The sequence below is a fragment of the Salvelinus fontinalis genome, chromosome 25, assembly GCF_029448725.1.
Source record: "Salvelinus fontinalis isolate EN_2023a chromosome 25, ASM2944872v1, whole genome shotgun sequence".
Taxonomy (NCBI): Eukaryota; Metazoa; Chordata; class Actinopteri; order Salmoniformes; family Salmonidae; genus Salvelinus; species Salvelinus fontinalis.
Window position 1 is genome coordinate 42463491 of NC_074689.1, and position 25268 is coordinate 42488758.

At 42.7% G+C, this 25268-nt stretch overlaps 2 protein-coding genes across 3 annotated transcripts in view; both read left to right on the forward strand.

Annotated features, from left to right (window-relative positions):
• Nucleotides 1-501: 501 nt before the first annotated feature.
• Nucleotides 502-14563, forward strand: fam162a (family with sequence similarity 162 member A). Of its 2 annotated transcripts, none has more exons than XM_055882224.1 (5): nt 502-705; nt 4877-5017; nt 6974-7085; nt 11212-11320; nt 13939-14563. In XM_055882224.1, exons 1-5 carry the CDS (start codon nt 663-665, stop codon nt 14050-14052), a joined length of 519 nt encoding a protein of 172 aa, XP_055738199.1. In that variant the 5' UTR covers nt 502-662; the 3' UTR covers nt 14053-14563. The 2 variants fall into 2 exon arrangements, with proteins under 2 accessions (XP_055738199.1, XP_055738200.1); XM_055882225.1 differs by having other exon boundaries at nt 505-615.
• Nucleotides 14564-23228: 8665 nt separating this feature from the next.
• The window catches only part of nktr (natural killer cell triggering receptor), a gene marked incomplete in the record, with an annotated part of 137988 nt that continues 135948 nt past the window's right edge, over nt 23229-25268 (forward strand). Inside the window, 1 exon segment of the mRNA XM_055882226.1 lies at nt 23229-23332.

Below are 25268 nucleotides of genomic sequence, written 5' to 3' on the forward strand. Positions count from 1 at the left end.
AACGGGTACTAATTTACCAGTTGAGCTCTGTCTGACATACCATCAAAGACACTGACTAGCATCTTTACAACATGTCTGTAATATGTATTGTAATGAAACAGGCAGGGAGCAGGCCTCGAACCTTCGACCTTTTAAGCCCGAAGTCCAGCGCGCTATCGACTGTGCCGCAAAAGCATGGTCGAGCAGCAGAGTCGATACCAGCGTCCTTACAGTATCTTTGTATAACATGTTTTATTGAGCAGGCGATAGTAAGGCACCCTGCGCTCATGTAGGGTCCTTCTCATTTCCCTGCGACGCATTTGTCCCTAGTTACCACAGCCACAAAGTCGAATTGGCAATATCGTAACATTTCATGAAAACTAAAATTAGCTTTTTGGTCTAGGTTGGGCATAATGTTAGCAGTGTGGTTACGTTTAGGGTTATGTTTAAAATCAGGTTTTAAGGAGATACATTGTAGAAATACGCGTGGTTTAGACATTATGACTTTGTGGTTGTGGTAAATAGTGAAGAGCCTTCTCCACCCCCTTCGCGGTCGCAGTTATATATTTTGGGTCGTACGTGTATTGTGCTGCGTGACTTTCAACAGCTTGAAGGGAACTGTCGAATAACATTTTGGTACGTTTTCATGGCATAAGGTCGCATCTTATTTAAAACCTTTTGACATGAACTTCATCAGACCCTACAATGCTCTTGGCACGACCATAGGTGAGTACTGCATGTCACTGTTTGACGCGGTCTATATCTGGTTTGAAGAACAACAAGCACGTACGACAGACAGTCGAGAACCGTGATAGTTGGTTTGAGATTCACCAGACATTTAGAGCTTCAAACTTTAAATAGCTCGTTAACGATTTGAAGTACAGTATTCAGGTTAGGAAAAATGGTGTAAAACATAAGACATGTTATTTTCCCGATTCCGACCTGAGTTTCATTATCATACGGCAGCCTGGCCCACGGTCTAATGCAACTAGTTAGGTACCTTCAACAAATTACACGATTAAAATATTCTAATTTCAATCACTTTAACCACCTCGAGAAAATTCAAACAAACTTTAAACTGTTCAGAAGGGAGGGAGACCTTTTCGTTTTCCCATAAAGCACTTACACAATTATAACTGAAACTTTTTACAATTTCAGTATTCAAAATTTCACTTCAGCCATGTGACCTAGCAACCTCGGTATGTTGCACACCCCTTTTTTCTTCATCAATTGATTCCAACATTTTTCTTATTTAAAATTCAATCGCTCCTTGACCATGTGACACACCCCAAACTAACTGTGAACTGTTCCGATGGTAGGACATCACACATCCTTTGGTTTTCTGAAAAACGCATGAATTTCTTAGACCTTAATTTTGTTAGTTTTAGTTTGACTAATTTCAATATCTCCTTGATCACATGACCTAGGGATCTGAACCAACGAATATCTCCTTGATCACATGACCTAGGGATCTGAACCAACGAATATCTCCTTGATCACATGACCTAGACATCTGAATCAATGAATATCTCCTTGATCACATGACCTAGACATCTGAATCAATGAATATCTCCTTGATCACATGACCTAGACATCTGAACCAATGAATATCTCCTTGATCACATGACCTAGGGATCTGAACCAATGAATATCTCCTTGATCACATGACCTAGGGATCTGAACCAACGAATATCTCCTTGATCACATGACCTAGGGATCTGAACCAACGAATATCTCCTTGATCACATGACCTAGGGATCTGAACCAACGAATATCTCCTTGATCACATGACCTAGGGATCTGAACCAACGAATATCTCCTTGATCACATGACCTAGGGATCTGAACCAACGAATATCTCCTTGATCACATGACCTAGGCACATCAAACCAACAATAGATTGTTCACAGCGTAGGGAAACGCATTGCACACCCTTTGGTTTTCCCATAAAGCACTTACACACTTTTTTTATATAAATATTTGAAACGTTACAATTTCTATAGCTCTTCTAAGCTCTTCCTTATTTATACAACGATATTGTTGAATACTCATTTCTGATTGGGTGGAATGGCATTCTAGAATGGACATTATAACCAGATATTGGAGCACCTTGCAATAATATACCAAAAGATGAGAGAGTATGACATTTGCTTATAAATTAAGATATCAGTGAAAATACATATTTCTACCGTTAAATGTGTGCTTTCATATTGTTTTCTTTGGCAGCTGTGGTATAAGCGGGATAAACGCCTCAGTTCTGTACATTACCTTGGAATAATGAACTCCGCAAAGGGACTAGAATGTTAGTGATTATCTCTTTACATAAGGAGGCAAGTTGCACACAATTTGGTCTACACAGAAAATTATTCCAACATTTGTGTATACATACATGCATACATAAATACATACCGGTCAAAAGTTTTAGAACACCTACTCATTCAAGGGTTTTCCTTCTATTTGTACAATTGTCTACATTGTAGAATAATAGTGAAGACATCAAAACTATGAAATGACACCTATGGAATCATAGTAACCAAAAAAGTGTTAAACATATCTAAATATATTTGAGATTCTTCAGAGTGATCACCCTTTGCCTTGATGACTGCTTTGCACACTCTTGGCATTCTTTCAACCAACTACACCTGGAATGCTTTTCCAACAGTTTCTAGAAGGAGTTCCCACATATGCGGAGCACTTGTTATTTTCCTTCACTCTGCGGTCCAACTCATCCCAAACCATCTCAATTGGGTTGAGGTCGGGTGATTGTGGAGGCCAGGTCATCTGATGCAGCATCATCACTCTCCTTCTTGGTTAAATAGCTCTTACACAGCCTGGAGGTGTGTTGGGTCATTGTCCCGTTGAAAAACAAATGATATTCCAACTAAGCCCAAACCAGATGGAATGGCGTATCGCTGCAGAATGCTGTGGTAGCCATGTTGGTTAAGTGTGCCTTGAATTATAAATAAGTCAGACCTTGTCACCCGCAGAGCACCCCCACAACATCACACCTCCTCCTCCATGCTTCACGGTGGGAACCACACCATCACACCTCCTCCTCCATGCTTCACGGTGGGAACCACACCTCCTCCTCCATGCTTCACGGTGGGAACCACACCTTCTCCATGCTTCACGGTGGCACCCACACCATCACACCTCCTCTTCCATGCTTCACGGTGGGAACCACACATGCAGAGATCATATGTTCACCTACTCTGCGTCTCACAAAGACACGGCGGGTGGAACCAAAAATCTCCAATTGGGCCTCCAGACCAAAGGACAAATTTCCACCTGTCCAGTGCTTGTGTTTCTTGGCCCAAGCAAGTCTCTTCTTATTATTGGTGTCCTTTAGTAGTGGTTTCTTTGCAGCAAGTTTACCATGAAGGCCTGATTCACGGAGTCACCCCTGAACAGTTGATGTTGAGATGTGTCTGTTACTTGAACTATGAAGCATTTATTTTGGCTGCAATTTGAGGCTGGTAACTAATTAGTCAGGATCGCGGGGAAAGATGAAAGAAAAAAAAGTACACAGATTCTTGATGACAACCTGCTCCAGAGCACTCAGCCCCAGTCTGAATTCACCTTCCAACAGGACAATGACCCCAAGCACACAGCCAAGACAATGTAGGAGTGGCTTCAGTTCCAGACAGGGCAGTTCACAGGGAAGATGGAAAACAACAAACAGCAGGGATCTAGACTGCCACCGACCCGGGACAATCCTCAGGCCCAGCTTCAATGGCTAACCGTGTTCATGCCATCAAGAAAACCCTGCTAGCGTGATGGGCAGCTAGGCTAACATCTAATAGCTCCTCAGACCCGGAATTAGTCGTTCGCGAACTATTGACGTGACAACGCGAATGACTGGTGAATATCGAATCTCAAACCAACTTTTTTACTGTGCAAGACAGTGGTAAAGTAGCCAGCACAGAGTGAGTAGCACAGTATAAATATGACACAATTTGTGGTTTGGGTAAGTTGTCACCTGCTGTAGGATGTTCCTAGCTAATACCTGATTTATTTTTTTGTTTAATTGTAATCCGGACCTCCTGAGTGGCGCTGCGGTCTAAATGCTGAGGCACCACTCAGGAGGACTGTTATTGGTTGTCAGTTCGACAGTGTTTCCTGTGAAACATTGGTGCGACTGGGTGACGTGTGCGAAGAAGCAGGGTGGTGTTTCGGAGGACGCATGGCTCTCGACCTCTCCTGAGTCCGTACGGGAGTTGCAGCGATGAGACCAGATTGTAACTACCAATTTGAATATCACAAAAACCGAGGAGAAAAGGGTGTTGAAGTAAAAATAAATAAAATGTAATCATAGGTTGTAGGTGTTTGAGGCCGTGTTCAGCTCCTAGCCATGGTAGTAGTGGTTGTCACAAGACTGTTTTTTCTATATTTTTGTATTTTACCTCCTCCCCAATTTTGTGATATCCAATTATGATCTTGTCTCTTTGCTGCAACTCTCCAACGGGCTTAAGAGAGGTGAAGGTCGAGTCGTACGTCCTCCGAAACATGACCCGCCAAACCGCGCTTAACACCAGCCCGCTTAACCCGGAAGCCATGAGTAAACACCGTTCAACTGGTGCCCGGCCCGCCTGCTGGTGCCCGGCCCGCCTGCTGGTGCCCGGCTCGCCTGCTGGTGCCCGGCCCGCCACAAGGAGTAGCTGGAGTTGCGCCCAGTAAAGCCTCCTGGCCAAACCCTCCCTTAATCCGGACAACGCTGGGCCAATTGTGCGCTGCCCAATAGGACTCCCGATGAAGGGAGGTTGTGACACAGCCTGGGCTCGAACCGGGTTCTGTAGTGATGAAGTACCTTAGACTGTTCTCATTGAAGCTGATGCTGCGCTCTTTCTGTTGTGGAGGTTAAAGGTTTCTTCTGACTGATGTGGTGGTCTCTCTCACAGGTCAATGGTGCAGACAGGTGGGCCAGATGGGGGGACGGAGCAGAGCTCTGGCTGAGTTGGGGGGACGGAGGAGGATGTGCAGTAAACCTCAGACAGGAAACCCAGAACCTCCGCCTGCAGCACCTGCAGTCCCAGCACATGGTAGGAACCTGATTTCCTGGTGAGGGATGAGTTCAGCTGATTTAATTATCCGTATCCTGTTCTCCAGCCTCTGACCCTGTCTGTTGTGTTCTCCAGCCTTTGGCTGTGTGCCAGGAAGTCAGGAAGTCATTCCAGAGTCTTTTTTGTTCCCAGGGGACCCACAGTACATTAAAAAAAACAAATATTTATGTGGCGGAAGAGGTTCCTCCAAAAGATTGCACATGTCACCATCAGCTGTGTACTGGAGTTATCTGTTAGTAAATCACTGAGCCAACTCTTCAGTCATCTCAGTAATAATATCTTCATTAAACATCTGATCTCAGTCTAGTCTACGCCACAGGGGTGCCTGACATTTAGTTGCCATAGAAACTGGGAAAAAGTTCACTCCTGAGGATGAGGGAAGCGATGTAACCATGGAGGTTAACAGCCGTGGCGTGTGAAATTAAACAATTCCTAAATCTGAGGCTTAACTGTCTCTTAGAGGTCGAATGGTTAATCGGAATGGCCGACTCAATTAGGGCCGATGTTATAACTTGAAAATCGGTAATCGGCATTGTTGGATGGTTATTTTGGACGATTACATTGCACTCCACGGGGAGACTGCGTGGCAGGCTGTCCACCTGTTACGCGAGTGCAGCAAGGAGCCAAGGTAAGTTGCTAGCTAGCATTAAACTTATCTTATAACAATCAATCTTAACATAATCACTAGTTAACTACACATGGTTGATATTACTAGTTTATCTAGCGTGTCCTGCGTTGCAAATAATCAAAGCCTGTTAATTTATTATCGAATCACAGCCTACTTCGCCAAACGGGGGATGATTTAACAAGCGCATTCGTGAAAAAAGCAGTGTCGTTATACGTAACCATAAACATCAATGCCTTAAAATCAATAGACAAATCTTTTTTTTTTTTTTTTTTTACTTGCATGTTTAGGTAAAAGAGATTCATGTTAGCAGGCAATATTAACTAGAGAAATTGTGTCACTTCTCTTGTGTTCTGTGCAAACAGAGTCAGGGTATATGCAACAGAATTTTACGTAATTATGACATTGAATGTTGTGCAATGTAACAGAGATATTTAGACTGATGGATGCCACCCGTTAGATAAAATACGGAACGGTTCCGTATTTCACTGAAAGAATGAACCTTTTGTTTTTGAAATTTATAGTTTCTGGATTTGACCATATTAATGACCTAAGGCTTGTATTTCTGTGTTTATTTTCAAGTCTGATTTGATAGAGCAGTCTGAGCGGTGGTAGGCAGCAGCAGGCTCGTAAGCATTCATTCAAACAGCACTTGCCTACGTGTTCATTCAGTGTTGTAATTGTCATTATTACAAATATATAGAAGTATTGGCTGATTTTAATCGGTATGGGCTTTTTTTGGTCCTCCAATAATTGGTATCGGCGTTGAAAAATCATAATCGGTCGATTTCTAGTCTATATACAATCCACTATCACCTGTCCAGGGGGTGTACAGTACATCAAGCTGCCTTGCTACAGAAACAGGAGATGGGGTCCTGTCCTATGGGCCGTTCTGGCTCGGACAAGGCTTACGGAGAATGGATTAAACTATTTACCCATTTTAATAACCAGGCCTTCATTCAAACTTGCTATGCTGAATTCATGATGCACAACCAAACTGCTGCTATAGACTGGTTTGTTCAGCAACAAAAACCGACGTGTGCACAACTATAGGGCAAAACAGACAAGGTTGGTTTAGATTGACAACGCGTAAACTACATTTTAATGTTTATTGAAACATGAATACATTTGCATAATGAGTGAATTTTAGCCATATTGGCATAGTCAAACACCTCATAACGAGACATCAAGAACAAGATGAAACGAGCTAGATTCCCCACATAGCAACAATGAAAATAAACTGCCGTCTGGCCATCCAGGATCACATGGTTTTCGTGACCTCGTATTGATTGATTGTGTCCTTTTCCCAGAACCCCGTCCGGCCTTTAAACTCCCCGGCTACAGACCCTCTCCCATGGACCAGAGGATCCTGATCTGGTCTGGACGCTTCAAGACCCCTGACCAGATCCCAGAGCTAGTGTCGTAAGTGGACACTTTCTGTTTACAACCAGACCTCCCAACACACCCGCCCCTGATTGGCTCTTAACACTGTAGTTCAAATGAGGTCTCTCTGCTTTCTCTCTGCCTCTCTGCTTTCTCTCTGCCTCTCTGCTTTCTCTCTGCCTCTCTGCTTTCTCTCTGCCTCTCTGCTTTCTCTCTGCCTCTCTGCTTTCTCTCTGCCTCTCGCTTTCTCTCTGCTTTCTCTCAATTCAATTCAAGGGGCTTTATTGGCATGGGAAACATGTGTTAACATTGCCAAAGCAAGTGAGGTAGACAATACACAAAAGTGAAACAAACAATACAAATTAACAGTAAACATTACACATACAGAAGTTTCAAAACAATAAAGACATTACAAATGTCATATATATATATATATATATATATATATATATATATATACAGTGTTGTAGCAATGTACGAATGGTTAAAGCACACAGGTTAAAATAAATAGGCATAAATATGGGTTGTATTTGTTCTTCACTGGTTGCCCTTTTCTTGTGACAACAGGTCACAAATCTTGCTGCTGTGATGGCACACTGTGTCTCTCTCTGCTTTCTCTCTGCTTTCTCTCTGCCTCTTTCAGGTGTGTGTCTCTGTAGCAGGTTGTGTTTTAGGTAATTGCTGTGATTCGGGTTCCTGACATCTGAGAAATGATCTGCTGGTTTGATATGAAGCAGAAGTAGCACACTGGCACATACGCACGCACACACACCCCTCTGTCCTATACACTTAACTTCTTCTGGCTGCAAGCCCGAGGCCAGCCACAATATGACAACAGCCACTTCAAGTGCAGGGTGCGAAATTCAAAATATATATTTTTTTAAATATTTAACTTTCACACATTAACAAGTCCAATACAGCAAATTAAAGATAAACATCTTGTGAATCCAGCCAACACGTCCGATTTTTTAATTTTTTTTACAGCGAAAACCACGTATATTTATGTTAGCTCACCACCAAATACAAAAAAGGACAGACATTTTTCACAGCACAGGTAGCATGCACAATGCCAACCTAACTAACCAAGAACTAACCAACAAACAACTTCATCAGATGACAGTCTTATAACATGTTATTCAATAAATCTATGTTTTGTTCGAAAAATGTGCATATTTCAGGTATAAATCATAGTTTACATTGCAGCTACAATCAGAAATTGCACCGAAAGCAGACAGAATAATTAGACACCAACGTCAAATACCTAATTACTCATCATAAAACATTTCTGAAAAATACATAGTGTACAGCAAATGAAAGACAAGCATCTTGTGATTCCAGCCAATATTTCCGATTTATCAAGTGTTTTACAGCGAAAACACAATATAGCGTTATATTAGTTTACCACAATAGCCAGAAACACAAGCCATTCCCCAGTAGCAAAAGTTAGCGATCGTAACAAACCAGCAAAAGATATATAATTTTTGACTAACCTTGATAAGCTTCATCAGATGACAGTCCTATAACATCAGGTTATACATACACTTATGTTTTGTTCGAAAATGTGCATATTTAGAGCTGAAATCAGTGGTTATACATTGTGCTAACGTAGCATCTTTTTCCCACAACGTCCGGATATTTTTCTGACACACATATGCTGACCAAATAACTATTCATTAACATAACTAAAAAAATACATGTTGTATAGGAAAAGATAGATACACTAGTTCTTAATGCAATCGCTGTGTTAGAATTCTAAAAATAACTTCATTACGATATGCAGTTTACGTTATGGCAAGAGAGTACCCAAAACCTGGCCGCAAACGACTAGTTCACATGTACAACAGATATTTGAAATAACATCATAAAATGGGTCCTACTTTTGCTGATCTTCCATCAGCATGTTGTACAAGGGGTCCTTTGTCCAGAACAATCGTTGTTTGGTTTTAGAACGGCCTTTTTCCCTCTCGATTTAGCAAGCAAAACTTGCCAAGTGGCGCGAATCTCTCCATCGTCAACAAACTCAGAGAACGGAACACGGCAAAACTCCCGAAAAAATTTCAATAATCTGATTAAACTATATTGAAAAAACATACTTTACAATGATATTGTCACATGTATCAAATAAAATCAAAGCCGGAGATATTAGTCGTCTATAACGACAGCTGTACAGAAGGCAAATCCAGGTCCCTTGACGCGCTCTCCAGAAAACAGGAAACTGGTGACACGTCATACAAAGAGCATTTATTCGAGCCCAGATCAAGTTACACACTCCATTTCTTCTCTCACTGCTTGTCGACATCTAGTGGAAGACGTATGAAGTGCATCTAATAAATATCAAGGACTTTAATAGGCAGGCCCTAGAAGTGAGCATCGATTTCAGATTTTCCACTTCCTGTCAAGAAGTTTGCTGCAAAAGTGATCACAAATTTCTGTCTCCTTCGACCCCCCCCCCCTTCACAGTAGAGTCATCAGACTTAGTTCTATTGACTGTTGACATCTAGTGGAAGCCGTAGGAAGTGAAAACTCATCCATATCTCGCTGTAATTTCAATGGGAGCTTGTTTGAAAATATGGCACCCCCAGAAAATATCCAAACAGGAAGTGGAACTTCTCAGGTTTTTGCCTGCCATATGAGTTCTGTTAATCTCAGACATAATTCAAACAGTTTTAGAAACTTTTATTTTTGTATGATGTTTCAGTGCAAAAAGTGTCACCTTTTTGGGCCCTCACCAGTTTACATCCCTGTCCAATTCATCCCAAAGGTGTTTGATGGGGTTGAGGTCAGTGCTCCTGTGCAGGCCAGTTAAGTTCTTCCACACCAATCTCGACACACCGTTTCTGTATGGATCTCGCTTTGTGCACTGTGTCATTGTCATGCTGAAACAGGAAACGGTCTTCCCCAATTTTGCTCCGAATTCTTCTAGAATGTCATTGTATGCAGCCCCTTACCATTATTCCTCATCCACCAAACTTTACAGTTGGCATTATGCATTCGGACAGGGACTGTTCTCCTGGCATCCGCCAAACCCAGATTCGTCTGTCGGACTACCAGATGGTGATTCATCACTCCAGAGAACGTGTTTCCACTGCTCCAAAGTCGATGGCGGTCAAGCTTTACACCACTCCAGCTGACGCTTGGCATGGGGATGTTAATCTCGTGTGCGGCTGCTCTGTTATGAAAACCTCTTTCAGGGAGCTCCCAATGAACCATTTTTGTGCTGCCTTTGCTTCCAGAGGCCGTTTGGAACTCGGTAGTGAGTGTCGCAACCAATGCGGTTCAGCACTCGGTGGTCCCATTCTGTGAGCTTGTGTGGCCTTCCACTTCACGGCTGAGCCGTTGTTGCTCCTAGACATTTCCACCTCACAATAACAGCACTAACAGTTGACCAGGGCAGCTCTAGCAGGGCAGACATTTGGCGAACTGACTTATTGGAAAGGTGGCATGAGTCACTGAGCTCTTCAGTGAGGCCATTCTATAAGGCTGTCGCGTGTCACTGTGGCCAATGTTTGTCTATGGAGATTGCATGTTTGTGGGCTTGATTTTATACACCTGTCAGTAACTGGTGTGGCTGAAATAGCCGAATCTGCTCATTTGAAGGGGTGTTCCAAATACTTTTGTATAATCATCTAATTAAATAAAATGTTTTGTCACATACACATATTTAGCAGATGTTAATGCGGGTGTAGCGAAATGTTTGTGCTCCAACAGTGCAGTAATATCTAACCATTCACAACGATACACATGTCTAAAAGTGGCTAGGGATGCCGCCTGGGCCGGCAGCCTTGCAACGGTTAACGCGCTTAAGTGTTACTCACGTCGGCTGCGGAGAACGAGAGCCAACGGTCTTTGGGAGCGGGCTGTGGCACGGTTAAACTCAAATCGGGCGATGGTATTGAGCTTGTCCACGACGTGGTTTTCACTTGGTAGTCCGTGATCGTACAGAGACAAACGTTTGATTGTCTTGCGGATGGAATAGCTGTCTGTATTCAACCATATTCCCAGTCACCTTGCCGGGGTTAAATGCTGTGGCTCGCCCTTTGTTTTTGCTCAACTGCTGCCATCTATCCATGGTTTTTGGTTTGTTTTAATAGTCAGTGGGACAACATCCCCCTATACACTTCCTGATTTAATTCAGTCACCGTGTCTATATTTGTGTGTGTTGCAGGTTTGAGATGCTAGATGCAGCCAGGAACAAGTTGAGAGTGAAAGCGTGTTACGTGATGATGATTGCCACCATTGCAGCCTGCCTGTTAACTGTCATCATGGGGAAGAAGGTGAGTATCATTACAGCCTATGATTCTCTGAATGATATTTTAGGAAGCTAATTATTTTAGGCAGATGTTCTCTTTTCCGTCTCATCCTTTCCCACTGAATGAAGATTACGGTCAGGAATTCTTTCCAAATAATATTTAATAAAAGGAAAATTAACAAATGTGTGAAGGCCAAATTACAGGGGACAAACTTCTTGAGGCCATTAAATCCTTTCAGTCTGGGGGAAAAAAAAACAGGGCTTGATGGCATACTGGTAGAGGTATATCAAGTATTTTTTTGATATACTGTTTTAACTACTCCTATAGAAATGGTAGTCTGTCAGTTACTCAGCAGGAAGGTCTGATTTCTTTATTAAAACAAGACCCAGATGGCAAATATAAAGACCCAGTCTATCTAAAAAACTGGAGGCCCCTTACACTTCAATGTTGTGATGATAAAATATTAGCAAAATGCAAAGCACTCAGAATTAAAAAGGGTTTTTACCAGATATTGTTCTTCCTGATCATACTAGTTTTTTACATGGATGATGCATATATACAACAACTACCAGTAATAATAGAACATCATGAAACATAAGAAGCCAGGAATGGTATTTATAGCGGATTTTGAACAGGCATTTGATAAAGTAAGACTAGATTTTATTTATAAATACCTGCATTTTTTTTCAATTTCGGTAATTCTCTTTATAAAATGGTTATTAATAATGTATAGCAACCCAGGTGTTAACTTGTAAATAACGGCTACTTCTCAGACTTTTGAATTGTCAAGAGGAGTTAAACAAGGGTGTCCACTGTCACCATATCTATTTGTTCTGGCCATCGAAATGCTGTTAAAATCAGATCCGATAACAACATTAGAGGATTAGAAATCCAAGGCTTAAAAACAAAGGTGTCCTTGAGTCAACATTTTCTATATTGTGTCCGTGAGCTGAAATGTCTCATTTGAATATCTAGATAACTTTTCTGTATTCTCTGGACTTAATTATGATAAGTGTACAATATTACATATTGGATCCTTAAAATACAACTTTTACATTACCCTGCAGTTTATCTATAAAATGGGCTGATGGTGAAGTAGACATACTCGGTATTCATAACACAAAATATATAATAAAGCTCCCCACAATGAATTTCAATAGAAACTTGTAGAAATAGACAAGATCCTGCAACCATGGAGAGGTCAATACCTGTCTAATACCTGGATTTGGGTTTATCATTGAAGGAATGAGCATTACACTGAGGCCTGTACTCTGGAGTGAGATCGATTTGGAGGAGGAGGGTCCGTCATGGTCTGGGGCGGTGTGTCACAGCATCATCGGACTGAGCTTGTTGTCATTGCAGGCAATCTCAATGCTGTGAGTTAAAGGGAAGACATCCTCCTCCCTCATGTGGTGCCCTTACCGCAGGCTCATCCTAACATGACCCTCCAGCGTGACAATGCCACCAGCCATACTGCTCATTCTGTGCGTATTTCCTGCAAGACAGGAATGTCAGTGTTCTGCCATGGCCAGCGAAGAGACCGGATCTCAATCCCATTGAGAACGTCTGAGACATGTAGGATCGGTGGGTGAGGGCTAGGGCCATTCCCCCCCCAGAAATGTCAGAACTTGCAAGTTCCTTGGTGGAAGGGTGGGGTAATATCTCACAGCAATAACTGGCAAATCTGGTGCAGTCCATGAGGAGGAGATGCACTGCAGTACTTACTGCAGCTGGTGGCCACACCAGATACTGACTGTTACTTTTGATTTTGACCCCTCCTTTGTTCAGGGACACATTATTCCATTTCTGTTAGTCTCATGTCTGTGGAACTTGTTCAGTTTATGTCTCAGTTGTTGAAACTTGTTATTTTCATACAAATAATTAAACATGTTAAGTTTGCTGAAAATAAATGCAGTTGACAGCGAGGATGTTAATTTTTTTGAGTTTTGTAATTCACTGATAGGCTATTGTCACCATCAGACAATTAATAATAATAAAAAGTTTTATTTATTCTTGTCTATACATACTAAATAATATGTGACATTTGTTTTGATTTTAAAATGGACCATTATGCACCTGTACTGAAATGGGCAGCGGGGAAAAAACCCATGTCATCTATGCACTTAAATAGAGATGTGGTGCAACATGGGCTCTCGTGAAGTGTATGATTTAGGTTCTCGTTTACATTTGAATTGATGTCGGTGTGATTAGAGGGACGGTAGAGTGCTGAGTACAGTTAGAAAGTTTGGTAGGCTACTAATGACCATCAGCAGCATCAGAGCTTGGAGAAGCCTAGTTACTGAATGGTCATGTGGCATTCTGACTGCCTTCATGACTCCTGACTGCCAGTGTGGTGGTAATACGGTTACCGCAACAGCCCTAATTCGTAATAAACCCCAATAATAAATACACTGGACAGCCAGCAATGACCCTTTTAAAAAAAAAAAAGTAATTTCCCTTACGTTGACAGAGTTCGCATTCACAGGAAAATGCTGTGCATGTCGGCTCAAGCATAAATTGTCTGCTATAATGCGCCTGGAATTGAATCCCGGCAATCGTTTCGCTGCCCTAGGTGTGTGGTGAGAAGGATCGACTGACCAAGTGTGTGTGTGTGTGTGTGTGTGTGTGTGTGTGTTCCCCAGGCTGTCGGCAGGCATGAGTCTCTAACATCTCAGAACATGGAAAAGAAAGCAAGATGGAGGCAGGAGGCCAAGATGGAGAGGGAGGAGGCTGATGCTGTTGAGAAGACTTCTTGAGGAAGACGCCCTCCTGTGTCACACTGGAAAAAGCTCCCGCACTTGGCTCTTCCTGTCTGTCACTCCATAGAGAGAGGACTCCTCGTGGATAAAAACCCATTTTAGCATGGACATTGCCATAGATGGCTTACACCATTTTAAAGTAGTCAATTGAGTGGAGAGCAATCGGCCAAGAAGAAAATGTACTACTTTAAAATGGAGATGGCCTCAATGACGCTGATCACATGCGCTATAATGGCACAGATACCAAGATGAGTCCTCGATCTACCTCTAAGAACTCCCCGTCTGGGCCAACAGCTGCTGTACCCAGAGCTACTCAACCCCCCCATCTCTAGTACCATAGGTGTTTCCTCCAATCAGGAAGTAGGATTTCAGTACAGTAGTTAACAGCCCATATTGCTAGCAGCTGTATTTCTTCCATGTCTGGTTCGTTGTTTTCTTAAGATAACCTCCAACTGAAGTTGTTGTCCTTTTTAAATTAACGGATTAAATATCAAAATGTCCCATTTAACTGGTGTCCTGTGTGTTTTAGGGAGCCTCATCTGTTGATGGAACTGCACACTCTGGGTCTATGGACACTAAAGTCTATGTTTAATAGAAGCTACACTTGGTTGAGAGGGTCTCACACACCGGAGAGATTCTGGATGACATTCCACCCCATTATACAATAGGATGTACCTGCAAGTTGTTTTCTTAGATTTAAACGCGTTAGCGCGCAGTGTCTTGACCAATGGTTGGTCAGGATGAGTGTCTTGACCAATGGTTGGTCAGGATGAGTGTCTTGACCAATGGTTGGTCAGGAGGAGAACTCCTCTGGGTCCTCTCATACAGACGGACTTGTCCTAACCGTGTCACATATGTTGCAGGTGCAGCGTAATGTTCAGTAATACTTAACAATACACACAAATCCCAAGAAATATCAGAAAGAGCCATATCAGTTTCCAGAATATAAATATATATGACGGTGTGTTACAACTAGTTTATATATGATAGTGTGGATAGACTGTAGTTATATAGGTGTGTGTAGACAGTAGCTGGTGTTAGATGGGCCGTCTGTGAAATAAGAGCATGTACAGCATGAGGAACGTGTACAGTGAGTTCACACATGGCAACAATGTCTGCACAAGCCAACACAGCTTCAGTAGCAACAGTATAAAACCCTCCAGATTTTGTGCTAAAGCTGCTGAAAAAATAGCGAGGGATTCCACGTAACCCGTTGGAGCCACAGTCCACGTAAATCGCTTTCCTAGAAACGTGAAAGCAAACCAGAACTGAGATTCTGGTGCCACAGGAATACTGAAAAGTGCATTCGTCAAATCAATCACAGAGAACCGCTCTGCTGTGGGTGGTACCGCCCCCCAACAGAGTAGTAACATTAGGAACCACCGGGGTACGGGCAAAAACTGCATTGTTCACAGGCCTTAAGTCCTGGACCGATCTCCAATCACCTGAAGGCTTTATAACAGGCAAGATAGGGGTGTTACTGGGTGTAACACAAGATAGGGGTGTTACAGGGAGTTAAAGCACCATTAGCTAACAGGGATGCATGAACAGGAGTAATACCTGCTATTGCCTCCCTACTGAGTGGATACTGTGCTCTAGATGGGCGCCTGGTATCTTTAGGAGTGACCACCATTGGCTCAGCTCCCTTTATTCTCCCAAAATCACGCGTGTCCCTTGCCCATAGGTGTTCAGGGACCCCTCTCAGGAGGGGTGAGTCTTCACTCAACAACATGATATTGGTAGAAAAGGAAACCTGGTTAACACCATGTACACCCCTCTCAGTTGGCGTTTCCCAGGGTAACAGGGTAACAACTGGTCAGTGTGCTGGGTGAATGAGTGGTCCATCAGGGCACATCGCCCAGTCTGTAGCAGCAACCAGCATTTCATCCAAATTCCACTATCCGCCCATTCCACTCTGTCTGATTTTGCCAGGGACACGTGATGTGCTATCCTCAAACAGGTAGAGGTCTTTCTGTGCTTTAGGGGTTAGATGAACCCCTAAAGCACAGAAATTCACTGCCACAGTATAAACCCTCACACTGCACTGACTCATCCTGTAATATAGCACACAGCCATTGTCTCTCATAATGGAGATCTCTTGTCAATGGTGAAAGACGGGAGGTGCAACGTAAGCCTGCTTCAGACATGAAACTGCCCTCGTGGCCCCAATGGGTTTTGGCCATTGAGAAAACACGAGTAATATTGAGCACCTCATCAACATCCCATAATACCAGTCACAAAACTCAGACATTAACATCAATTGCTCCCCCCCCTTCCTCCTCTTCCTCATGAATAATAGTTACACCGGTTTGGACACATGTTGTGTTGATGCCAAGTTTACACAGGAGGTCCCTGCCCATCAGATTGACAGGACAGTGGTCAGAGTAGAGAAATTGATGTTGACACTTCTCCTCACAAAAGGAGACAGGCAGAGTTACCTGCTCTCTGAGTGGGAGGCCTGAAGCCCCTACAGTTTTGACTATTTCATTAGACATGGGAGGTTTTGTCATAGCCTTGTAGTTAATCACAGACATAACAGCCCCAGTATCAACAAGACATATTAGTGACTCATCGTTGACGCAAGCCTCTACTCTCGGAAGGGTGTGACACTTTAAAAACAAATGCTCTTGTTGCTCTGAGGATTTTAGGACAACTGTCCCTGTCTCCTCATCCTGTCAATACACCTCCTCCTGTCGCTGTCTCCTCCTCCTGTCAATACACCTCCTCCTGTCGCTGTCTCCTCCTCCTGTCAATACACCTCCTCCTGGCCCGTAGACAGTCCTTCAGCTGGGGTGCCCCTCCGTCCTCACTTTCCTCACTGGAGCCGAGTGGAGGAGCCTTGAGAAAAGGATTGTTGATCTTTTTTCCCTTCTGGCGTGCTCCCCCCACGGCGCCTCCAGTGGGACTGGCCGGGGTCACTCCAGACCCTTTCAGGACTTCAGCCATGCTCCGTGCCAGACGATCAATCACCGTGGTGTTGGGAGAGACAGGGGGTGGGCCTGCAGGTTGTAGTGGCCTTGCATCCAGCGGATCAGCAGGAGGCGGCTGAGGAGGAGGGAGGTCCGGCAACACTGGGTAGAGAGTTTGAGGAGTACAGTAGGGAGGGGGACAGTCTCTGTCATCATCATCCTTCCTATTCCTTCTCACTGTTTCATCTTTCCCCTTCTTCTCTCCTTCCTCCGTCTGAACTACCATATTCTGACAGGGTTTTCCCCGAAATGGGTCCTGTTTCGTTTGTCAGCCTCCCTTTCCCATTTTCTGAATTTCACCCAGTCAATTTGATCCTTTTTCCCTTTTTCCCTTCTCTACCAATCTTTGTCTTATCTCGTCTAACAGCGTCACACTTAGTGTCCCTGTCAAAGGAAAACCACCCTCTCTATGCCATAGAAGTACCTGTTCCAGAATATCCCTACCCCATTTATCTACCATAACCTTCAAGGCTCCAGTAGGAATGCCTGGTTCTTTGCTCCCGCGCGCACCCATGGCTCCTTAGTCACACACACAAACACAAAATCTCACACACACACACACACACACACACACACACACACACACACACACACACACACACACACACACACACACACACACACACAGGGAGAGAAAAACAGTTATAACAGAAATTCCTTAAATACTCACACAGAACTGGTCAGATGTCCACACAGAACATCAGAACATAATTGAAAGCTTACCCACACAGAGTAAACCTACCGCGCCCACACAGAACGCTCCTACAAAACAAAACACTCACACAGAGTAACCCAGGGCATACCTGGTGAGCACATTTAAAATAATTGGAATTCACCACTTCACTTAGACGGTCACACAGACACTTTCAGAATGAGGTCCTTCTCCCAATAGGGCTTCACCAAGTATCGTGTTTCACACAGAACACACAGTCACCCTGGCCCCTCACCCCCACAAACCGCACCAATCCCCACTGTGATCAATTCAGTGTCAGGACCGCTCTAGTCGCCTGCAACCGAACAGTGGCCCGCAACCGAACAGTATCTTTGAATCCACAAACTCTCAGATTACTCTCCTCTGACTCGGCCCTGCTTACGCCTCCAAGATGCCCCCCTCACACAGGAACACACTCAGAGTCCACGTATACGCCTCCAAGGTGCCCCCCTCACACAGGAACACACTCAGAGTCCACGTATACGCCTCCAAGGTGCCCCCCTCACACAGGAACACACTCAGAGTCCACGTAACAGAGGCGTTTGTTAAAAACTCAACTTCAAGTGTGGTTTGCTCTTCTCACCTTTTTTTTTTTACTATGTTCCACTCGACTCGCTTTCTTTCAGATTTTAGGTTGGTCCATCTGCTCCGTTCCCGAAGTGTGGTCTCCCTGAGATCCCAAGTTTGAGGGATCCCTTGTGCACGATTTACCAGGTCGTCAGGAGCGGTCACCGAGTGAAGATTCACATCTCATCCTCGTCGCCAAATGTCGTGGCAATTTCCTGTATTACCAAATGATGAGAGAGCAAACCACACACCAGTCAGAGTTATACTTAAACTTCACCTTTAATAATCATTAACCTTTGCAATAGCATTTGACTTTCAACATTTCAGTATCTCTAATGAAAAGTTGAGAGTGACCAACATAATGGCAACTGAGATATTTTATAGCAAAGATCCCCCCCCCTAGTCGACATGACAAACCACAGATAATAGGAACTGCTTCACAAAGAAAGACTTTTACTTGAGAGAGGAGTATCCCATAGCTAGACAGCATTCGTTATAAATTATCGTTCAGTTTGGTCTCCTAAACAAAGTTCTTCACAGAGTACCAAAACATTACCTCATCCAATGGCATATATCAATTGTCAATTCTAGATACTCCCATCTCAAATAACACCCAAACCTGGACAAACTCACTGAAGACAGTGAGCCTCTTAGGTCATAGACGAGGTCAAGATAAGGGCAACCTCAGAGGGGACATAGCGTACAGCACACAATTACTCCCAAGGATGAACCAGATTTGTGGAGGTCTACAATTGTTTTTCTGAGGTCTTGGCTGATTTCTTTTGATTTTCCCATTGATGTCAAGCAAAGAGGCACTGAGTTTGAAGGTAGGCCTTGAAATACATCCACAGGTACACTTCCTATTGACTCAAATGATGTCAATTAGCCTATCAGAAGCTTCTAATGCAATGACATAATTTTCTGGAATTTTCCAAGCTGATTGTATGTAAACTTCTGACCTGCTGAAATTGTGATACAGTGAATTATAAAGTGAAATAATCTGCCTGTAAACAATTGTTGGAAAAATTACTTGTGTCATGCACAAAGTAGATGTCCTAACCGACTTGCCTAAACTATAGTTTGATAAAATGAAATTTGTGGAGTGGTTGAAAAACTAGTTTTAATAACTCCAATTTAAGTGTATATAAACTTCCGACTTCAACTGTAGGTCCTGAATGGCCCCAGTACTGGGCCGTTCGCAATACCCTCTGTAGTGCCTTACGGTCAGATGCCGAGCAGTTGCCATACCAGGTGGTGATGCAACCGGTCAGGATGCTCTCGGTGGTGTAGATGTAGAACCTTCTGAGGATCTGGGGACCCATGCCAAATATTTTCAGTCTCCTTAGAGGGAAAAGGGTTTTGCTGTGCCCTCTTCAAGACTGTCTTGTAATGTTTGGACCACGAGAGTTCGTTGATGTGGACACCAAAGAACTTGAAACTCTCGACCTGCTCCACTACAGCCCGTTGATGTTAATGGGGGCGTGCTCTGCCCTCCTTTTCCTGTAGTCCACGATCAGCTCCTTTGTCTTGCTCACATTGAGGGAGAGGTTGTTGTCATAGCACCACACTGCCAGTTCAGTGACCTGAAAATGTTTGGTGTGAGACGACCGTTAGACCCGATGACGTGTTTCTGCACATGAGCTTAGCTATCCAACTTTGCCTATTGGTGCTTTCAAGAAAACTGGGGGGAAAAAACGAGTTGAGTTGGATGACTGTTCAAAACGATTTTTCCCAGTCTGAGCTAGTTTCCCCCCCCCCCCCAGGTTCCCAATTGTCCAAAAGTTGTAAGTTGAAGAGTTCAGAGTTCCCAGTTGTTTTGAAAACGGCTAGCTAAGATCATGCACAGAAACACAGTCATCTCGCACCGAATTGCGAATGTCGTCAAATCAAAGGCACTCCGATATACAGTATAAAGTTGTTTTTAACAACACCAACAACAAAAAGTAATGTTTGACTACTTAAAACATTTGGCGCGTTTGAGTAATAAGGTAAAAGCACCTGACTTTAAAGGTGAGTTGAGACTGACTGATATTCAAATGACCTTGCATCCTAAATAACTACTCAATATTATTTGTAGATCAGTCAGTCACAATTTACCCATGATACATCACGGTTTTGATGCTTTCTTACACGCCAATTGGCTCAAATCTAATATGCATTTACATTTTGAGAATTTTTTTTTTTTACTTCTCTCAATGGGCTTGCTCGACATTACAGCCGACATTGCAGGCGACTGACGATCTACAAATAACTTTGGATCATAAATAAATATTCATTATTATTTGTAGATCGATCCTTCAGTCATTTGCCCATAATGCATCATGTATTTCATGCTCTCAAACACGGCTATTGACTTCCCAAACCTCAGCCTGGTCTGCTTGGTCTGTTTCGCAAGCGTTTCATGACTTTTCGCTTCTGGGTTTAGAAACTCTGTGGTAGTCGAGTGGTAAAAAAAAATCTAAACCATCCTACCTATAGAGCCCCACAGTGAAGGTGTCATGATACCCATAAAACCTAGCGGTCAAACAGGGAAATTGTTCCGATCGTTTTTCCCATAGGGAATTTTAGAAACACTTGAAACAAGGGCTGTGTTTCGTGTCGGCTCTACTCTGATTCGAGAATACTAATTAGCATCAAAGTAGGCATTATGCAAGACTCCAAATCCCTGCCAACTCCTGCATGTTATCTCTTGCTTGACACCTTTGCTAACAGGTATTGTGTCAATTTAAAGCATGCACAATACAGTTAATATAATTGTCAATTCAAAGACATTTAGTCAATTCATTTATTACTAAATTTAGCTAACATTAGATAGTTAATCTAGAGATTACTTTTGCCTTGATTTGGCAGTCTCATCCAGATCATCATGGCATTTGTAGTTCTTTATGATAGCATTAGTAGCTAATTAGCGTTTCATTTTTGGGGGGGGGGAATACAGGTGAATATATTGAACGTTATGCTAGGGTAAGTGTACACAAAACACAGCTTTCATTTAATGTTTCTAAAATCCCCATTGAAAAAATGAATGGTGGGAAAACGATTGGAACCATTTCCTTGTTTGACTGCTAGAGCACGTTCCACAACTTTTCACACGCTCACTATTTTCTGTTCGTCACACCCATACTCTGGCTGCTGCTACCACCCGTATCTTCTTTATAAACTAAATGCTTCAATGTTTACACAAATGATACAGTATATAAACCCTGGATTGAGTGCTTTGAACCCACATGTCGGCCATATTGGCCCTCCCCATAGGAATTAATGGAATTCTACAGTATTTCAATTAAATGTTTCAATGACAAAATTACATGTATTTAGGTTTTTTGTTGTTGTTGTAGTGGGGCCAGTAACATTACTAATCTAAAAAAAAATTAAGGAAAATGTTTTGATGTATTTTATTTTTTATGTTTAGCTCACATAATATGTAAAAGTATGCATGAAGGTGTCTATAATATAATACACATGGTATAAAACAAATGTAGACATTAATAAATGCATTTCTATAGCTTCCAAAATATTATTTACAACGGTGTGGGAGTGCCAAGATGGAGGCGCTACAGCTTCTACTCAGCGCCCCCTACAGTCGTCTAGTGTGTATATAAATGCGTTTACACCAAGGGTTCCAGGGTTTCAGTCTAGAAGCAAGCAGTTTCGACTGATCCTACAGTTTTGCTTTGCTACTGCCGTTTAACTGTCGCCCGGCCCAGAAAGACCATTTCCATAGAGAAGTCAGATTTAGAACATTCCTAATAAGACACTTTAGTCATCATTTTGTGCTCAAAACATCAATTAAATGATTCAAATAATTGTTGCCGAGGCAGAGGATTTTAATTTATTTAATGACTCACAGTTAGGAGGATATTAACATTTTATATTCAACCAATGTTTGCCATGTTTTTGGAACACGTCGTCGCTGCTCCCTGAGTACACATGTGATGTTGGCATGTATACACCGGCTGCAACCTGGATGTAGACAGTCTATGAATGGTGTATGCGAGCGTCAGTAGATCACCTTAAACAATGGTCGGACATCTTGGACGCATTATTCAGTTCTTTTTATACTGTACTTCAGTAGTTTTACAGTGCTTCCTCTGAGACTTTTAGCCCAAAGGCTGGGAGCTGCTTTGATTGATTTGTTATTTTCTATTGTGAAGAGTTGTGTTCCTACGGGATCTATTGACGGGTCGTTCGTGAACGAACGGCTCTTTTTTAAAATGATATTTTGGGTTAAAGTCGGGAACCGAATTGCCTCGGTCAAATAGCCGTTCATTTGTCTCCCTGATTTGCATACTGCTAGTACTGCTTTCTGAGTTCAGAACAACGTTTTTCTGCAGATAAGTTACACAATAATTATCTAAAGAAATAATAAATGGCGGGGAGAGCACCTCAATCTCGTCCACGCGGATTTTTTTCTTGTGTGTGCGTTTTTGTATTATTATTTTATATTAATTTGGCCAGGTAAAAATGTATTTGTATTTTTTCACGATCTGACATCATGGTAGCCGACCTTCTGTGTTTAACATTGGAGATTTGCAATTTTGTTCATGGTTCTAGGTCGATTTTTAAGCATTTTGAACTAAACCGATTGGGAGTAAAATGAGCCGTCTCTTTAATGTGAACTAACCAAATGAACCGGCTCACAGCAAATTCTCGAAAGGTTCATCCCTAACGAACTCGAGCGGGAAATTCCTCTTATTTTAGCGGCATTCACCATACCGTGTTAGAAAGCATCGGAACGACTGCAGGGTGTCATGTAAAAAGTTACAACATGCCGTCTAAATGACTTAAATGTAAATGTCTAAATCAGAACGCTTCGGAACTATCTTCACGCTGGGAAGAGTTTAGCACGGACCTTTTAACATGACACAGGCGACGGTCGATTGACGGATCTACAAATCACCTTGCATCAAATAGCGACTCATTATTTGTAGATCAGTCAGACAAATTACCCATGATACATTGCAGTTCTGATCCTCGCAACGCGGCCATTGCGTTCATACAGCGCTCAGCTACGGTGCTCAAATCACAGGTAGGTAAAGCCTGCGTAGGTTGCTTAATCCAAACTATATCGTTTATTATTAGGGTTTTATTAACCGTGGCATTTTGTCAACCTCTGGGAATCAATAAACAACCGATGTTGTGGTGTTTAGCTCAACATCGCAAGGTTAGCTGGGTTGCTAACTAACGTGTTAAATTGAGCTTGCTAACGTTAGCTAGCTAATGAACGTGTGCTAGTAGCCTACTACGGAGTCTTTCTTTAGCTATTTGGCGTATAAAACCAGCTTGATAAAACACATTCGTATCATATGTATTGTGCCCTTCCAATAGTGCTAGATGGTAACAAACTGTGAGGAACACCATGGAGTCAACAACAGTCAGATAGCCAGATCACAGTCAACAACAGCCAGATAGCCAGATCAGTCAACAATAGCCAGATAGCCAGATCACAGTCAACAACAGCCAGATAGCCAGATCACAGTCAACAACAGCCAGATAGCCAGATCACAGTCAACAACAGCCAGATAGCCAGATCACAGTCAACAACAGCCAGATCAGTCAACAACAGCCAGATCACAGTCAACAACAGCCAGATAGCCAGATCACAGTCAACAACAGCCAGATCACAGTCAACAACAGCCAGATAGCCAGATCACAGTCAACAACAGCCAGATAGCCAGATCACAGTCAACAATAGCCAGATCACAGTCAACAATAGCCAGATAGCCAGATCAGTCAACAACAGCCAGATCAGTCAACAACAGCCAGATAGCCAGATCACAGTCAACAATAGCCAGATAGCCAGATCAGTCAACAACAGCCAGATCAGTCATCAACAGTCAGATAGCCAGATCAGTCAACAACAACCAAGTAAACATTGCATATCAAATCACGGCGGATATGTCGGTTTAGCAGGCATACTATGTGCTGGTACTATAATTGTTCAAACTCCCACACAAATGAACCTTGCAAACATGGCTCAATACTTAACAGTAGCTACAGACATATCCTAACTGAAAGTGAAAGTAGGTCATCAATGGGCGCGACTGTAACTATCTTTAGTGTTTAATGAAGATGGTATTTTCCGGCCGTTGAGTTTTGAATGCCCCATCGCTTGTTCTAAATGTAAACGCATCGCTTGCGTTACGGTTTTGGAAACACAAGGAACATGTCTTTGATATTGGCGAGAACTAATAAAAACAAGGTTCAGTTATTGCAGCTTTTTATGGGGTTGTGGTTCCCACACGGCCATATTTCCATGTTTACAGCGCTTGTTCACGGAAAACAGACGGAAGACAGTTGACTACCTGTGGTAATTAACATTAGTTATCTGCATCTCTGAACACGTGTGTAAGCGGAAGATGGATGAACACAAATGCGTTGTCACTAAAATACCGTCTGCTGCAAATGTTAAAACCGTGTACAGTAAATGGATTTTGCGTTTGTGAAATTATTTTTGATACAATATGAAAGTAGAGGGCTTCATGAACCTTACCGCAATTGAGAATTCATTCGTTTTTAGATGACATTTTTGGCTGCCAAAGGAGCCTAACGTTACTCCTTAATTGTGCTAGGGTCAACAATGGGATCAAAAACATTTGCCCAGTTCAAAAAGGGCCTATGGTGTCATGTAACTTGGCAAAGTGTTTTTGCTACCAATCTAGTAGACATTCAATAGGCTACGGACTAGTTAAATACAATCAACTAGACACTGTGGGTCTTCCCTGGTATTCACATCAATTTCCTTGTCCTCAAACCCTGCCTATTTTGGGTGGGGTGTCACTGTGTCCCAGTCAAACATGTTACAAAATGTGAGTTAAACAGCCAAGCTGGTGTTGTGTTCTGTGTCCCCTACAGTGGGGTCCCACACATTTAATTTTCTTCGGCCAACAAGAAAAGTAACAAATGACAAAATCACTAACCTATGCATAGGCTGTGTGTGCGTTTTCAAGTTTGGGGAAGCACAT

Excerpts from the sequence above, each read along its gene's own strand:
- fam162a (XM_055882224.1), top strand. The coding sequence starts at position 663 with ATGAACTTCATCAGACCCTACAATGCTCTTGGCACGACCATAG. Across the intron at positions 706-4,876 it reads TGCTCTTGGCACGACCATAG|GTCAATGGTGCAGACAGGTG; the intron begins GTGAGTACTGCA and ends TCTCTCTCACAG. Across the intron at positions 11,321-13,938 it reads CTGTCATCATGGGGAAGAAG|GCTGTCGGCAGGCATGAGTC; the intron begins GTGAGTATCATT and ends TGTGTTCCCCAG.